The sequence below is a fragment of the Neophocaena asiaeorientalis genome, unplaced genomic scaffold (genome assembly GCF_003031525.2).
Source record: "Neophocaena asiaeorientalis asiaeorientalis breed wild unplaced genomic scaffold, Neophocaena_asiaeorientalis_V1.1 scaffold150, whole genome shotgun sequence".
Taxonomy (NCBI): domain Eukaryota; kingdom Metazoa; phylum Chordata; class Mammalia; order Artiodactyla; family Phocoenidae; genus Neophocaena; species Neophocaena asiaeorientalis.
The window spans coordinates 18,097,460-18,116,575 of record NW_020176571.1 but is presented as its reverse complement, the minus strand read 5'-3'; the positions used below and the strand labels follow the sequence as shown (position 1 = coordinate 18,116,575).

The 19,116-nt window shown below is 37.9% G+C and overlaps 1 protein-coding gene across 2 annotated transcripts in view; it reads left to right on the top strand.

Moving 5' to 3' along the window:
* SOX5 (SRY-box transcription factor 5) overlaps positions 1-19,116 on the top strand; it is a 389,772-nt gene that overhangs the window by 344,989 nt on the left and 25,667 nt on the right. For both annotated transcript variants that reach the window (XM_024733444.1, XM_024733445.1), the window contains exons 10-11: positions 4,879-5,056; positions 16,961-17,106. In XM_024733444.1, the coding sequence (XP_024589212.1) occupies positions 4,879-5,056; positions 16,961-17,106 (324 nt within the window). The remainder of the gene's footprint in view (positions 1-4,878; positions 5,057-16,960; positions 17,107-19,116) is intronic.

Sequence of the window (19,116 nt, the reverse complement as noted above, 5' to 3'; positions counted from 1 at the left end):
GTAGACTTCTTTACTGGTATCCCTGTTCTCTAGCTCTCTATTAAAATTCTTTAGCAAAAACATGAATGAAGGCTGAGGAGTGGGGAGAGAGAAATAACCCTCCAGGATTCTGGAGAATGATTTTTCTTTGATAAATTAGGTTTGATTTCCTAACTAATTTGGTCTCTGCACATTATAAAATTATGGATATGATACAGTTATAATAGAGTAACATGTTTTTCCTAGCATAAACTTATGATTTGAAAGCCATGTGAATGAAATATATTTTAACTTTATATAGTTATTTTACAGTGTTTGTTAAGTTTTTGTGGAATCATCCCTGCATTCATGATCACAACTGGTATTTCTTCAGTGCATCCAAGGCAATATATTTGTGTCAAATTCTTTTCTTTATCTCATTTATAATTTATATGTGTATGGGATTGGGATACAAATTCATTAGAACCGCCACAGTATTTCTAGTACTGTGACCACAAGCTGATGTTAAGTGAAATGTTTGCTTTGAGACAAGTCATAGTAGCTAAATAAGTGGAACATGCCTGAACCATATGATTTTTGGATTGCCCTCGTTTTGCATTCTTGTTAACGATTTTATATTTAACTAAGATTAGATAATTCCTTATTAGGGGAATGTATAATCATGAATTGGTTCCTAAAACTTTTAGACGTATTTGGACATACAAAATAGTATTCTCACACATTATTGTATGAGTTGTTACATTTTCTGCCATATTGTACATGAACCTTTGGTATTTTTCTCAAAGAATAGTCTAATAAGTCTTTAGCATTACTGAAGGGAATTTTCGATGCCATATGGTGTAGAGAACAGAGGAGCATTTAAAAAATCACCAAAACAAGTTAACAATTTGTGCTTTAACTTTTAAACTAATGTATACAGTACCAAATGTGTGTATTAGTTCATTTTATTGCATGTGTACTGACCTTTATGTGGTTTATTATGTGATAGAATTATATGGCTAGGGCTGAATTCCAGAAATTATATTTCATTAACATCTCTTTAAGTTTAAATTCGTCATGTAAATGAAAAGAGTATTGTAGAGACCAAAAACCTGGATTTCATTAGACCTTTCTGAGCATTAGTTTCCTTTCTGAGGTTATTCATGACTTCACAGTATTAAAGATTAAATAAATGATTTGAAATATTTATAGTGATTCCATAGCTATGTAGAATATAGACTTCAGCTAGTTAAAACTTGCTTACCCTAGCTTACACATTTACTTAAGCTTAAATGCTTGCCTTATAATTATCATATACAAGTTTAGAGCTACTCAACAGCTACGTAGGATTCTTCTTAACTATTACTTTCTGTATAAATGAAATGAGTATGAAATGTGCTGTTTCCAAAAGTTTTCAACTGACATCATTCAACAAGTGGACAATTAAAAGGGAATCGCTTTCCTCACTGCCTGACAGTGTACTTGATAGAAATACTATCTTTCCCACTGCTTTCCTGACCTTGAAAATTACTTACATTTTTTACATGTAAAGTGTATGTTTTAATTGTTAGGAATACTGGTTAAAATGTATGTTTTATTTGTTAAGAATACTGGTTAATCATGCTAAGCTTTCACATTTTTCCTAAATAATAAGATATCGCAAATGAAAAAACAATGTAGAAAAAACCTTACCTTTTGCGTTTATTGTGCATATTCATAATTACGAGAATGCATGGCGTAAATAAATAGCCCAGTTCCGTTTTACAGCTAGGGTTTTAAATTTTCATCTAGTCAAATGAAAAATAATTAATAGAAAATGGGAAACTTCTGTAATTTTTGTATTCTTCATGAATAATGGGCATTTGGTATAGTAGCTCAGTAGTAAATTATGAAAAGAAGCAAATTGTTAAATAATATCATATAATGGGTCAAAATTATTTATATAGTTACCAGTATAAGGATCTAGCATGTGGGGTTCTTGTTAATATACTATTAGCTTGGTCACACAATGAAAGAGAACGAAAGGGCAATTTTGAATGACATTTCTATCAACTTTGGAACTGTCAACCTCTATTATGTCCTTGGGGCTTTGCACTTTTTGGCTTTCAGACTTCTGTGCTGCCTCGAATACAGGAGAATATTAAGATTTCCCGTGGGTCTCTCGCTCTAATCAGTGCTTTCGGTAGTCATTTTTTAGTATGCGCATGTAATAGTTCTTTTTCTTTCTTTTTTTTTTTTTTGCGTTACGCGGGCCTCTCACTGCTGTGGCCTCTCCCGTTGCGGAGCACAGGCTCCGGACGCACAGGCTCAGCAGCCGTGGCTCATGGGCCCAGCCGCTCCGCGGCATGTGGGATCTTCCCGGACTGGGGCACGAACCCGTGTCCCCTGCATCGGCAGGCGGACTCAACCGCATGTAATAGTTCTTAATGCTTAAAGCTAAGCGTATGACATCTCACCCCATCAGCACCCACGTCTGCATCCTCTTCATGGACACCACCTCTCCTCCAATACACACACTCACACTCGATTTCCTCTGTACTCATAAATCTCTGTTGCAACTCTGGGAATATGTTCCTTTCTTTCTGCACAGTCAAGTGGAACAGCGACCTGTAATTTCTCCAAGTATCCCCTCAAAACTTTTCTAAGAGTTTTGATGCTGTCAAAAGAAGTTTTCAGGCTATCATGACAAAAGCCTGTAGTTTCATATAGAAAGTACTAAGCATGTACAACTTTCATAAGGGAAAAAGTGCCTAGAATATTTACAGTTGCATAGTAAATAGTTGATAAAGCTCTGATATGATAGGATATTTAGGCTGAATAAGGGGGAGAAAATCTGAATTCTAATCCTTATCGGCCCACTGAATCTCAGTAGCATTTTGTTTATTAGGCATATACCTTTTCATTTATTATTATTAGCATATGATATGTTCTGATAAAATTTTAAAGATTGAGATAACATTACATATTTTTAATGTTACCTCCTTATATTAAGGAAGATTTTTAAAGGGTTTTGAAGCCTAGTAAATAAAAATTTTTTAATAATCTCCCTCTCTACTATATAAGGCATTGTCTCTGAAATGTTAGTATGCATCAGAATCACCTGGGAATGCTTGTTAAAACACAGGTTGCTGGAACCTACCTCCAAAGTTTCTAAGATTGAGAATTTGCTTTTCTAACAAATTCCCAGGTGGTGCTGATGGTACCAGTTCAAGGATCGCATTTTGAGAAGCTCTCATCCATACTGGAGTATAGGAAGAAAAGACAATATTCCTGGGGATCTGCCATCATACATAAGGATTATGGCTGACTAGCTCAACTAAATGTTGAAAGATCTGGAAGTGATTTTTGCCCTGTAGTTTTTAAAATGCTTAGTTCAAAATTGTATATTGAGCCAGTCATGGAATTATTTTACTTCCTTCCAAGATTCTGTGAATTCATATAAATTTGATATCATGGTCAGTAATTTATTATGCATCGAACATGATCCCAGGTTGCCATTTGAATTACCTCATGGGTTTTCAAATAATTGTTATTTTCTCTGAGACAGAAAATAGGATTGAAAAAAAATGTTCAAGTGTAATTTTCCCTGGCCTGTTCATAGGTTTCCTAAGTGAAGCTAACCATGGAATCAAATAACAATAAATCATTTTAAAAAATATAAATTTGAAATATCATATTATATACCATTTTTTACCACTTTTGTAAAGTGATTTATTTCAACGCTTTGGGGTAAATATATACATCAGATTTTATACACATTAATTAATATGTTTCCATGTCACCACATCACACCATTTGATTCTAAATTGTTCCACTTTCAACAAGTAATCCTGCTATTACTGATAGATATTTTATGTTCTTAACTCCTGAAGATGAACCTAAGTGGATACTAAGTTTTTGTTCTCCAATAATACCTATGTAAGATTGGATATAAGGTAAACAGTAAAGTACAAATGACACAATATTCCAATTTTAGAGCACAAGAAAAGAATAACTCTCTTTGCAGTGAAAGAAAAGTAATATAATGTTAAGATTATCTGATCTTATATATTGTGATAGACATTTTAGTGATAATTGTATCCATAAACTTTACATATGAACTTACATAAGAGCTAGTGGAGAAAGGTATAAAATAGAATGTAAACTATGTAAACTTGACCTATTCGAGCCTAGAAAAATTGGAAATTGCCATACATGCTGAGCTGACCACATGCAGCTCTTCATGCTACCACGTAGTGCATTGTAAGGAAAATTTGGAAAACAAATCTGGATTTTTAAAAATGTAACGTTAAGTGTTTAGAACAGTGTTGCATATAAATAAATAGTATATATTAATATAATGCTGATTATGTTTATTTTTAGATGAAACCCTAAAGTGTTTCTGTGAAACCTAGGAGAAAAGATTATTTTCTAAGAAAGAAAGTTTTCTTCTTTTTTGTATTTAATTAGGAGAACAGTTCTAATCAGAGGTACACACCATTTAGCTCCTCCATGATGGGATGTTCTGGGTACTCTAAGCACCAGGGTCCAAAGATGCTTGGGACTCAACACCTATTCTTTGGAGATTGAAAAAAAAATAATCTACATCATAGTTTCATGCGAATTATGCATTGTCTCTCAATAAAAATGAATAGTACAAATAATATCTTCTTTAAGAATATTTCTTACAGGTGTCATCAGTTATATGCTTTCTGGATAGTTGAGTGCACATGTACTTTCTCTTATACCAAAGGTTTTTTTATGATATGTAGTTGAAAGTGCCGTTGTTGACAGCTAACCAAACACTGTAATGTTCAGACTGAATGTTAAGATCACTGGTAGAGTATTTGATGGGAAATGACAGGCAGTATACCTGTGTTTTTCTAGGCATTTTTAATCAGACTTTCCTTATCACAGCTCATGTTCTAATGATCATTGCAGGATGAAGTGGCACAGCCACTGAACCTATCAGCTAAACCCAAGACCTCTGATGGCAAATCACCCACATCACCCACCTCTCCCCATATGCCAGCTCTGAGAATAAACAGTGGGGCAGGCCCCCTCAAAGCCTCTGTCCCAGCATCATTAGCTAGTCCTTCAGCCAGAGTTAGCACAATAGGTAAGTTCTGTTTCTTTTGTTCTTGCTGATTTTCTGTTTATGGCAATTGAATGAAAGCATCTTTTAATGGCAAATCACGCATACCCTCTGCATGGCTTTAGTTCCATAGGAGAGTTTCAATATGATGAACCTCACAGGTCTGTTTTAAACATGCAATTGAAATTTATAACTGAAGTCCGAGTTATAATGTCCCCCTGAGAATCTAATTGAACTGGTTACGTTTGTTGATATAACTGATGTTCTTAAGTTTATGAAAAAGAGGCCTGACTAATCACAGAGAGCAATGGTTCCAGACTGTTGTTGTTAGGTGACTCGCCTTTTCAGTCATTTAAATGTATTTCCGTTTTGTGTGATGTGTACAAAGCATACATAATGATGAAATACATTCTGCCTGGATCAGCAGTCAGTCAACCATCAGGATGTCAATTTTTTCTCAGTTCCGAGTTGCTTGAAACTTAACTTGTACACACCAAAGTATTATAAAAAGTCGGTCTCTTTGCTTCTCCATAATTGTCATTTTAGTAGAGTAAGCAAACACTAGAAAATGCTTCTATAAGCAAACTTTTAAGAAATTCCAATAGTTTTAGTTTAGTAACACGTAAATTGGACTGTGAATGTTGGGTTGGCCAAAAAGTTCATGTGGGATCTTCATAACATCGTACAGCAAACCCGAACGAACTTTTTGGCCACGCCAATGCTTACTTCAACCCACGTTTATTGATGCTTATTATTTGCGTACAGTTTTATGAGGAAGCTAGCACAGACCAGGTAGCACAAACCCCGGCTAGGGTTTAGTTGGGGGGAAGTCATGTATCTTAATAGTACAAAGCAGCTATTGTGAGTGCTATTCCAGAGCACAGATAACAATGCTAGAGTCAAGAAGAGGAGAGTATTAGATTCTATTTGGGAAGGTTGAAGGATAGGCTGACTCAAATGGAGCCTTGAAGAAGAGATGCATCCCTAGGCATTTTAGGCTGTAAAACAGAACCCAGAGTAAAATATCATCTTTTTGAGAAATGCACTGATTTGGCTAATGAGTGTAGTGGAAAGTGATCAGAGTTAAAACTGGAAGAGGTAGATGGAATCTGATTTGATGCTATCCAAAGACATTTTTGACTTTTCCTCCAGACACCCATCTGATTGGAACTTTAAGAAGAGTATTGACAGCAGAAAGGGACTGGAATCAGGGAAGTCATTGTTTTAGCGTAGGACAAGAGTAAGTTACACGAAATAGAAATAAGCAATGATAAAACAAAGGAGAGAATAGATTGAAGAGGTATCATTAAAGAAGAATTGATGTAACTTATCCACAGTGGAACGTACCGGGTGAGGTTCAAGCTGGAGACATAAGAGTCTGGGATTTTGAATTTATAAAATAGACAGAATAGTGCCTCCCTGAACTGTGAAAGAGAAGGCCAGAGTGGAAGCAGGTTTGGGGGAAGACGTAAACATAAAAATTCAGTATGTGTTGAATTTGAAACTTAAGAAGCCATTTAGATAGAGAAGTTCAGGAGGACATTGTCAATGCAAATCTGATATGTGAAAGAGGTGCTAGAATTTTAGACATGGAAATTATTCCGTAATGAGGTTCTGGAAGCCATCAGAGCAAATAAGAATATAAGAAGCATATGGTAAGAAATGAAGTGGGGTAAAGAATCACAGGTATTACCTGCTGTATTAGTTATCTCTTACTGTGTAACTAACTAACTTAAATCTCACCAGCTTAAAACAGCCAACATTTATTATCTCATAGCTTCTAAGGGTCAGGATCTGGAAGCAGCTTAGCTGGGTGGTCCTGGCTTAGGGTCTCTCTTACGGTTCCAGTCAAGATGGAAGCCAGGGCCTAGGACTTTACTGGAGATAGACAATCCTTTTCCAAGATGACTTACTCGCATGGCTGTTGGCTGAAGACCTCAGTTCTTTGCTACGTGGGTCTTTCCATAGAGCTGCTCATAGCATGACAGCTTACTTTCCCCAGAGTGAGTGGTCCAGGAGGGAGAGCAGAGAGAAAGCCATGCTGCCTTTTACGATCTGGTCTCCAAAGTCACACACAGTCAGCTCTACTTTATTCTTTTCATTATAAGAGAATCACTAAGTCCGGCCCAACTCAAAGAAAGGGGAATTAGGCTCCAACTCTGAAGGAAGGAATATCAAAGTATCTTTGAACATATTTTTAAAGCACCACGCTTTTGTTAGGGGGAAAGCTGATGAAGAACAATTGAGGATCTTAGAATAAGAATGAAGATAAGACAATGGCCTGTTTACCTAGGACACATTAAAGTTTGAAAAAGGAGGGGTTATTCAATGGTGTCATCTTCCGTAGAAAAGTTAAAGAACATGAAGAAGAAACGCCTTAGGATTTAGCTGGAGGTTGTGGCCACGTAGACTGTAACAGAGATTTTGTAGAATGGTTTAGCAGAACATCAGTTAGAAGGATTTGAAGAACACGAGGACAGAAAGTGCAGCTGATATATGGGTCGGTCTTTTTGTAACCTTGGAGTTGAGAAGGGATCGTATTTTGAGAAGGCTGAGTAGAGGCAGGTTTTAGAATAGGAAATCATGTGTATATATATATAAACAAAGGTGAGTTGGAGAGATCTATAGATATGAAAGAGTGCATGGGTGATGACAGAGCAAGAAGAAATGAGAGAGGATTACCTTTGGAAAGAAGAAATGCCGCCTCTTTTCTCTAAGACTGAAGGAAATGAGGAAAAAAGAGGTAAAGTTACAGAGAAATTGTGGGATGGACAGAAGGAAAGCTGAAGGAGTGTATTTCAAATGCTTCTATCTCTACAACGTTGAATTCCAGATTATCTGCAAAGGGGAAGTCAGTCTGGGCCAGTGGGGCAGCAGTGAGAAAAGCAACAGCGAAACCTGAGGTTTTGAGAAGTTTGAAAATGGTTTGGGGCATGTGTGTTCTTTTTATCGTGTGCGCCATTCTGTTATGCTGTCTCTGTTAACTTGCACAACATCCTAAATGGACACCGAGATAAGATTTGTTTTCATGTCCGAAGAACGTGAAAGATATTTTATTTGGCAAGAATGATTCACTTGCCTAATAGACACGAAAGCTCATAAATATCACAGTGTTGGTATATGAGCTACTTTTGTAATATCCCCAGAACTGGAATATTTAACTAAGGGAATAACTAATATATCTGCATTTTTTGTCACGTGAGGATTTTTTTACTTCAGCATTCCAAGGATTCAATATGACAAAATATTTTAGAAGGACAAGAATGTATTTAATGACATTTATCATCTGACTTTTTCCACTACTAAAACTTCTCTTATTTTTTTTTCCCTGAAATGTCCCTCCGCCACGTACACATCCCTCCTATTTTCCAAGGATTTGATGCCACTACAATTTACTTTTCTCTTTTCAACAAATGCAGATGTTGAAAGCTGAAACTGTAATGAGTAATAATGTAGTTGGATAAAAGCTGTGAGCATTCGTGGTGTTGTAAAGGTCACCCCTGAGAGAAGAATTAATGTGTTATGCCATTAATAATCCATGGAAAACCGTGAACCAAAAGATAACTTAAGTTATCGTTAATGACATGCGGCTCTTTGCTATATATCTATTAGCTACAAATAAAGCAAGTGAGTTTTTGAGGTTGGTGAGTAATATTACAGTGTGTTCTATAAGAATGCTTTTGTATGGTATGCAATTGATAGGCAGCCCCAAAGAAAGCTCCTTAAAAAGCATGAATAGTTCAGAAGAATGATGGGTACTTTTAGAATCTTTTGACCAGATGTTATCTTTCCCTTATTGGCCTTTTCAACCTATGCTGTGCATAGTATAACACTCTAAACTTTTATCAAAGCATTTTTAGTCTATTTTTTCACTGCAGCTTATTTTAGAATCGTAGACCTTTAACTAGACAGAGCAAATATACCTGTCATCTAGTCAGAAATTGTTATTTTCCAGGTAAGGAACTGAGGCCTAGAGAAGCTAAGTGCTTTGCTCTCCAAGAAGAGTTATTTGGAATAGTATAAAAGTTAGGTGAGGGATGAGAGGGACTTCATTCCTAAATTGAAGTGAACCCCGTGCACTTCAGTTTCATCTCTTGCCATGGAATAGTCCTCCCGCGGCCGAGGGCCTAGCATCTGCACCTGAGATGTCTCAAGAACTCCTGATGCCATTGCTGTTTAGCTTAATGCTATACTATTGATACTTGGTTTGTGTGCTTTGAGTTTAAGTGAACTGGGTATATCTTGTGTCCTATGAATCTTCTTTCTGATTCCCAGCCCAGGACAGATTGAAATTGAGTCAGCAGTTGTGTAACACCCAGGGCTTGTATTTAACAAATTTTTTTTTTTTTTTTTTTTTTTTTTGCGGAACGCGGGCCTCTCACTGTTGTGGCCTCTCCCGTTGCGGAGCACAGGCTCCGGACACGCAGGCTCAGCGGCCATGGCTCACGGGCCCAGCCGCTCCACAGTATGTGGGATCTTCCCGGACCGGGGCCCGAACCCGTGTCCCCCGCATCGGCAGGCGGACTCTCAACCACTGCGCCACCAGGGAAGCCCTAACAAAATATTTTTTTAAATATGTATTTTCTTATGGAAAGAAAGTCCATGTATAATTGTGGGCTATTTTTCCAATTAAAAATAATCCCAAGGGCAAAAAGAAAAAAAAAAAAGAAGTTAAGTGCTTACCCAGGGATTCTAAGTCCCTGTCCCAATGTAGACAGTCCTGTGGTTATTACCGCTATTTTAATTTTAAGAAAACAAATGTACATGATCACCTAGTAACTTGCTCAAACTCACAGCCAGTGGAGGTTGAGGACTTACAGTCATAGTCTCTGGGTTGCTTGCTTGCTTTTTAGTTGTTGCCTATTGGCAGCCTCTCTGCCTTAGATGTTCTTCTCCGTCATCTATTTATCCTTTACCTCATTCATCCCATAAATGAGTATTGAATATCTTCTCTATGCCATACGTTTTGCTAAGTCTGGAGGATAAGCAGATGAAAGTCTAGGACTGAGGCTTTAGATACCTGCAGTTTTTGTTCTGTCATGTCTTTGGAAGATACTGGAACATACTGTTCTTGCCCTTCATTCCTCAGAGCCATTAGTACATGAAAATTAAAACTTCACTGAGCAAATGTAGGAGACACACATTGATTCAGTAAAGTTAAGGGAAATATTTTCAAGTCCAGTAATGTGATATTTTATTTCTACAACTTGCTAATTTAAAATATGATGACGTGAAGGAGGATTTTACCTTAAAATTTCATTAATTTACATTTTTTAAATGAGAAAAAAACTTCTATGAGTTTGGGTTATTGAACAATATTGTAACCATTTCACAGAAAGCCATTGGATTATCAGGAAGTTAGGGGTATTATTTAACAGCTGACAATTAATATTTGCCTAGCGCTTTACAGTTTACAAATTGCTTTCACGTTTATTATCTAATTCTCAAGAATTTTCACAGATGAAGAAATGGCTACATATCAGGGTGCCAAAAATTTGATGATGATTAAGTGACCTCAAAAAATAGAAGAAAAAAGTATTATTTGTTGAAAATTACTTGAAACTCATGTGCCCTTACTTTTACTACAGCTGAAAAGTCCTACATAAAATAATTAAATGAAGTAAATAAGAATTTGTATTACCCTGATAGCATCCTTTAAATCCATGAATTTTAAGAAATCTGTGTCATATGGTTCAGGCTTCCATGGATATGATGACGACATAGATAATCAGTGAACTTGGAATTATAAAGTTAGCTACTTTCAACTTAGAAATATGCATTTATTCCTTCAACAGACCTTACCACGGGCCAAAGGAATAAAAGACTGAAAGAAAAAAAATGCCCTCAAATAACTCATAGATTGGCGTGAAAGATAAATTTAGGAAAACAAAAGACCATGTGACAATAAAAGCATCTCCAGGGTTTTACAGGAGCATGGAGATGGGAAGTACGAAGGTTGCCAAGGAGCATGTCTAGGGCATGTCAGGAAGGCCCTTACAGAAGGGGTGACACTTGAGTAAATTCCCAAACACACCAGAAAGCCACTATTTCAGTATAAGAAAAAAGCCTGGGACACAGAGGAGGGGTGAAGAGGAGGGCGGGTCCCTGGAACAGGAAATAGTTCTGTGCAGCTTAAGCACAGAGGTCTTGAGAGACCAGCAGGAAATGATGCAGGAAGGATAAGCAGAGTTGATATCATGAGACTTTTAGGCCATTTTAAAGTGTTTGGAATTTATCCCAGAATGATGTTTTGGGGGGAAACGTTAAAGAGTTTCTTGTTCCAGGCTATTTGGGAAACTCTACATACTGTTGTTATCTCTGGAAGATTCACAGTGCATATTAACATATTCAAGATTTTGAGAATACATGCAACGAAGAAACCTTTTTAACTCTAATTTAGTGTTTCCCACACTTTTTTGAACATGGAATTATTTTTTCACAGAACTTACAGATCATCAACTTATGAAATGCTCCTTTAAGCACTAGGGTAGTAAGAGATGGGCTTTTAGTCAGGTAAAGTGACGTGATTCAAATTCCCTTTTTTGGAATATCTCGGAATGCTTTATCTGGAAGAAGAGTAGGAGACGTATTCAAGGGATGTAAGCTTAAAGATAGGGAAGCGAGTTAAGAGGTGAAGGCATTAGCCCAAGTGAGATACGAGGTGGCTTTAGCGAAAGCAAAGGCCAGTGGGGATCGAGAAAAAGCACATTTGAGAGCTGAGGAGGAGGCATAACTCCAGAGCTTGGTTGTCTTTTGTACATAGGGTGAAGGAGGTATCTTAGACGGCTCCCAAGTGACTGGATGGGCAACTGGAAAGGGAATATGGAATGTAGAAGGAACAGATTGAGGCAGTAGGAAGATGATGAATTCTGTGCTAGCCATGCTGCATGGGACATTCCAGTAGAGAAGCTTGGTAGATATGTGTACCTGGAAATCAGAAAGGGTTTGAAGCAGGCGGTAGGTATCCTACAGTCCTTGGGATCACCCCTTGAGTGTTAGGAGCATCCTTAAGACCAATTGCCATATGTTGGTTTGGAAGGCTGCCACAACAAATTACTATAAACTGGGTCACTTAAAGCAAATTTATTCTGTTACTATTTGGAAGCTAGAAAGAAATCCAGAGTCAGAGTGTCAGCAGGGTTAGTTCCTTCTGGAGGCTCTGAGGGAGAATCTGTTCCGTTCCTCTCTCCCAGCTCCTAGAGGCTACTGGCAATCCTTGGTGTTCCTTGGCTTACAACTCCAGTGCCCGCCTCCGTGCTCATGTGGCCTTCTCCCCTGTGTCTATGTGTCAAATCTCCTTTCTCTTAGAAGAACACGAATCACTGAATTTAAGGCCCACTGTAAATCCAGCGTGATCTCATTTCAAGATCCTTAATTTAAACATCTGCAATGACTCAGTTTCCAAATAAGGACACATTCACAGGTACCAGGGGTTAGGGCACACACATATCTTTTTGAGAGACACAATTCAACCCATTACAAGTAGTTTACTGTTTTTCCTTCTACCTTTGAACAGGCTCTTCCCTTGTGGAGCAGCCGTTTACTCACTCTTTCTGTTTAGATTTTATCCCCTCTAAGATTGGACTTTCCAGTTTGTCCATCTTTTTCTGCCCCTGAAAATATATAACAGGGACCATTTTAATTTTGAGAATTTTGTTGGTTATGGTTAAGAAGAAACACCAAGGTATAAAAAAAATCAAATTGTGGTAAATTTAACACAGTCACAGACTCTCATATATTTCTTACATTAATGATCCCTAACCTGCATTTCCCAAATCTCATTTGAGGCACTAACTGGAAGCCACATTGGCCTTTGCCCTCCCGTTTTCCCTCTAAGAAGCTCACCAGACCTCTCCTGAACACTTCCTTCTGATCATAAGATGTACTTGCTACCTGAATATATAATGAAGGCAGAATAAAATGTAGCAAGTGATCATTTGGGGTCCTTTGAACTCTAATAGGTGACTCCCATTTCACTGAACCTCTGTGCCAACAAGAAATGATATCCCCTCACAGATTTTTTTTTTTTTTTGCGGTACGCGGGCTCTCACTGTCGTGGCCTCTCCCGTTGTGGAGCACAGGCTTCCGACGCGCAGGCTCAGCGGGCATGGCTCACGGGCCCAGCCGCTCTGCGGCACGTGGGATCTTCGCGGACCGGGCCACGAACCCGCGTCCCCTGCATCGGCAGGCGGACTCTCAACCACGGCGCCACCAGGGAAACCCCCCTCACAGATTTTATCATAATGGTCAAAGCCGTGCAACAAGACTGCTGAGGATGACCATATAGGGAAAATGAAAGAGGAAAAAAGAGAAAAGAATGAACATTTTTTACTGCCTCCTCAGGTATACGAAGTGTTATCTACTCCTTCACATGTGTTATTTCATTGAATTCTTCCATCAGCCTTATGTTCATTTTACAGTTGAAAGAAATGGAAACTCAGTGAAATTAAGTGTTATAATTTGGCAAATATCACACTTCCTAAGAAGCAGAAACCTGGATCCGTCTGAATCCAATGCCCAAATTCTACCTATTTCACTATGCCATTTTGTAAACTGACAGTTACTGAATGACTTTCATGGACCATTTATTATGCTAAGAGACTATATATTAACTCATTTAATCTTCGCAATGTCATGTTTATCTAGTGAGGTTATTCCATTTAACCAATAAGACCAGTGAGATTTAGAAAGGTAAAACAATATGTACAATTTATATAGCTAGTAAGTAGCAATGTTAGGATTTTAATTTAGGCTTATCCAACTCCAAAGCACAAATTATTTTCGGGTGATGGAAACCTTGGACCAAATCTAAGGAGCAAATGAAGTAAGATCCCAGGCAAGGATATGAAGATGGAGAAGTCAGAGATGAGGATCCAGTGCTATGATGAGAAGCAAGGAAGGAAGGAGTGTCCGTAAGAAAGGGGTTGTCAGTGCTGTTTCTGCCAGGACTGGAAAGTGTCCCTTGGGTTTGGCATTTGAAAGAGCAAGGGGAGCGGAAACAAGACTGTAGCAGGAATGGGAGGGTGAGGAAGGAATGGGAGAGTATGATATGAATCTTCGAGAAGCCTGGCTTGGAAGGTAAAGAAACAGGATTGGAACGAGAGGGCAACACAAAGTTAAGAGACTTTATTTGCTTGTTTCAGGAGGAAAATCTTAAGTACTTACAAGTTGAGGTGGTAATGATAGTAGAGAAGTTCAAGTGGATGATGTAAATGTGAAAGAGAATAATCAGTAGAGAGGTGTAGAAATCTAGAGCATGAATTTGGGGGATTTGCCTTGAATAAAAGTAGCGATGCCATTTTCATTGAAACAGGAGGTGGCAGTGGGCATACGTGGAGATCGATTTGAAGCTAGCCTGGGGTAGGAGTCAGGGTGGGGAAGGAAGGTGAGAGTTCAGCCTTATTGGTCTTTCCAGAATTGGAGGTGAGGCCATTTACTGAGAGAGGGAATCAGCATAACTGGGAAGTTGGTGACTGTGATGAGAACAAAGCGTAAAGAACCAGCAAACAATCCTGTTATGATTCAACTCTGTAATATGTGAACGGCTTTATAATTTAACACAGCAGATACAATGTTAGAATTTCATATAGCATTTTAACTAAAATTCAAGTCTCTGAAAGCAAGAATGTTTCTTTTAAAGTGAGCACCTGTATCCACCTGCACACAAACACACATCTCACATTGGAAATAGCCATTACAGAACATATGTATGTCTGTCAGTTACTCACCCTCGTAGTAATAGATGCATCCTTTCTGCATCTATATTAATGATTTTTCCTACACAGTGTTATCTTGACAGTGCCTAAAAAGCATAAAGATTTCATACTTTTATTCAGTGTCATGTGCCAAATCATTTCAAATATATTTGTGCTCTGGAGAAGCTGAATAGACTACAAAAACACATGGAACCAGGTTGTACATAAACAGGGGTTAGAGGATAGGAAAAGCAGGCTGATCCTCTTAAGATCTTTTACTAAAGGAACACATACCAAGACCATCCCTGTCATTTAAAAACTGCATTTTTTTTCCAGAGTGGTAGTGTTCGTGAACAGAATGAGCTGAAGAATAATATATTAAGAAGGTTGTGCAGGAGAACCAAGTCCAGATGTTGAGGATAATATAAGGTTAAAAACGACCGTAATTTTAAGTACATATTAACCCTAAAGGGCTGACCTAGATCTAAATAGTTGTTTATGATTCATATTGTATTTATAATGAGCAAGGATGTTTTCTTTTGAATACATTCCAATGAATTTAGCTCAGAAAAGCAAAATATATAGTAGCTCTCAAGGCTCCCCTTTCCATCGCCGACCCTGGAACTTCTCTTTCTGCCTTAAGGAGATCAGAGGAGGATGTGCAGTCTGTGCATAGTAAGGGGGGCAGGACACGGATCATTTAGAAGCCTTCCAGCTCTGAAGCACTGCGCTAATCTGACATCAGCTTCTTCAATAGAAATGTTTAAGCAGCAAGAAAGCATTCTAGGTTTTTTGGCAATTGGCAGATCAGATAGAAGAGTCTAGCAATACGACGAGGTCGTGTAATCTGACATGATTAGACAAGGCTCTTTAGTACCAGAACATTCATAATTGAGACAAAGAAAGAGTATTAATAACACTTTCCTAACACGGCAGTTAGCCATTTTATATTTCCTTTCTTTAATCTTAGTGTTTTTCAACAAATCATGGGATTTAATAGCGTGTTTTGGCAGATTAGAGGATTTATGGCCCAGATGTTTTTTGTTCTAAAAATGGATTAGGGTGTAAAGTTTGCTGGAATCCACGGAACATGTTGAGGCAAGCCGGTCATTTTATGTGTGATTAGTGCCTGCCTTCTGTCTCACAGTCCCTCCATCTGTCACAATTCACCAATGGATCTGGTTAGATTTAGCCTCATGTCACAAACAAGTCCCTTTTCTGGGCAATTTCATATTATAGATTCAGTTTATGCCATTTTATGCCCTAGTTAAAAGATAGGGAGAGTGAAAGATGATATATTAGCTTTCCTTTCAATATTTGCAAAACAATCCCTTCCCATCGCTCTTCTACCCTAAAATCGTGCAGGTTATCAGCATAATGTGCATCAAATAAATAAATGACCAGAGTTAAAATGAGCCTTTCTCCTTACACCTGTTATTTTTTAAAAGAAATATTTTAGCTTGCTTTTTTTTCTTCCCCCCAACTCTGGATTGTGGAGTTGCGCCACAAGTTGGTCACTTGACCATCCCATTAAGAGTGTGAATTAAGTGTGATTATAGTTACCCAGTAGCCACAATTTATTATTCAGCAATTACAGGTGCTTGGTTACATTCTGTGCTTGAAATGTAGCCTCTTAACTATTGCAAGTTTGTATCTGTAACAAGACATTGCCAACTGTGGTTTATTTCACCATGGTTGGATGCAGGGGGGAAATGCTCTTCTTTCAGTCAGTTAACAGTGATTTGTTCCTTCTGTATATAACAAACCTAATAGTGCCATACTCAGACTCTAAATTGGCCTTTCTAATACTAGGAGAGTGTCAGTAATTAATAGTAATAATTATCAATACCTTTATCCTATGGTAACATTCAAATGATCCTTATAGGAAAAAAAGCGAAGACAGGTTGTATTTTTGCACTACAAAATATTCAGATAACTAAAAAAGTTTATCTAAAAATTATATTTTAAACTTCTTTTCAAACATGTGGAAACAGCTGCATTTCACTTAAATATTACATTTTGATAACAAATGTTTGGCACCATGTTGATGTAACTGTGTGAATCAGTCATCATCAATTATTTATTCATTCATTCATTTTTAGACTGATTCCATTGAGAAATTAGTACATGCCAGACACTAGCCATTGCCAAAAAAGAAGTGATTTTTATGGTGAAAGGTTAACCTATCCATGCACTTGTACAAAACATATCCTTCGTTCTGTTACATCTTCAGGTTATTTAAATGACCATGATGCTGTCACCAAGGCGATCCAAGAAGCTCGGCAGATGAAGGAGCAGCTTCGGCGGGAACAACAGGTGCTTGATGGGAAGGTAGCTGTTGTGAATAGTCTAGGTCTCAATAACTGCCGAGCAGAAAAGGTAAGTTCCTAAAAGAACTGACTTTCCAAAAATACTTAAATTGCCTGACTGTTTTTCTTCTTTACCTTTTTCTCTTCTCACCACCCTTGGAATGACGGTTCTCCCACCCTTTATCCCTCCATCAGTGCAGAACTCTTCATGCCCATCCTAATCAAAACCATCTGGAAATGAAAAGCGTTATAATTCTCTGCTATCCATCTGAACCTTATAGACAATTAATATCCCCTTTTCTGCCATCACTTTGTATTAAAATGAAGTGGCATTTGAAATACCTGAGTCTCAGTGAAAGTTTTGCTTTACAGAGATGCTCAACTTGTATTTGGGGATGAGCTGGCTCTGAAAATGCCGAATCTTCTTTAATCAGCATAAGCTTGGATGATACCCATGCTTGTAGTCTCAGCATCTAAGATCCTGAGCTTGTCATAATGTTTCCAATGCAAAGCACTGTCAAGTTTTAGGTGACTGCACAATTGGAAGTTTTGACTTGATCATAAAACAAAGTTTGCTGTTTAAATTGTGGACATTATTATTATACCTATTATTATGCTTAAGTCCAGTGAAACTTCTGGATTTATCTGAGCTATAATAATTTCAAACTATTTTGTCTAAGCTACATTGTATTTTATTCAGAAAAATATTATGTTATTATAGAATGCTTGGAGTGATATACTTCTTTTGGTCATATTTGGTATTTTTAATTGAAATTTTAAAGTTATTGTATCCCCTTTTCTCAAAATCCTGCAGCTAAATAGATATAGTAGATAAGAGAAAAAATGATCGGCTACTTAGTAATAACTTGAAAGTTAATCATCATGGGAAGGTTATGAGTCAAACAGTGTCATCCAGAATGAACAGATTGCTAATTTGGATAGCTCTGGTTTCCCAGGTTTTATATGGAATTTTACACATAATCTCTAAGAAGCTAGCAATTTGTATAGTGAAGGTGTGACCTTGCCACAACTGTACTTTTCCTCTGGTCCAAACATGGATCAAAAGGATGGAGAAATGATTTCAGTTCTCTTCCTGGAGGGGACAGCAAAGCATGGTCAAGTGTACATCCCTTGCAGTCTCACAACATAAGAAGAGCAACACTGGTGCAGCTCGAAGGGCACGAACATTTTCTAGCTAAGCACCAGAAGGGAAGGGGAACAGCAAAGTGACAGCTCTAAGAAGGAATGATAGCAAGCATAGAGGAATTTATATTCAAATATTTAAACATTCTTGAAAGGATGCTTGAACAGAAATTCCTTTTCTCTGCTCCCCATGTAGAAATGAGTTTAACACTCAGCCAGATGCTGATGCAAAGTGACTCAAGCTATTCCTCGCAAGCATAGCTAAATTGCCATTATTTGTTAAGCGCATTGAATTCAGCTGTGGATACAGCAGTTGGTTGCATTCAGCAAGCATCTGTACCCTTTTTTTTTTTTTTTTAATCCTCCAAAGCAGAGACAACTCTACCTATCTCCCCCCCTCTCCTCCCCTGTGCTGGCTGGGAATTGTCAAGTGACAACCGACCAAATCCTTTTGGACAGGAGGCCTTCATCCTGAGTTCTATATACTTACAAAACAGGCCTTGTGGTTGGATCAGGGAGCCCATTAAAAGCGCTTTGATGGTATGGAAATTCATCTTCATGAAGCTCCTAGCCCCCTAAGCAGCATGCTGTTTAGCTGTGGTTACAGATCAGTCATTCACATTGGAGGGCAATAATTGTGCTGACGGCTTGTAAGGCAATGGGAGTACATAAAATAATCCTGGGCCCTCCACCATGGCACTGCGAGTTAATCTTCTCTAATACAGATCAGCTGTTGTTCTGACACATGACTTCATGCAGGCTCCAGTGACTCTGCTCAGCCCTTTGATTAAGTAACAGGAGTGGAACCATCTGCATTCATTTTATTTCCATAGTTGTCCATCGTTAGGGACCTTATTTCCACTTCTTGTTCCACCTCCACAATCAGGCTTCATTTTATTTCTCTGATTAGCACCTCCTATTTGAGTTGCAGGAGTGA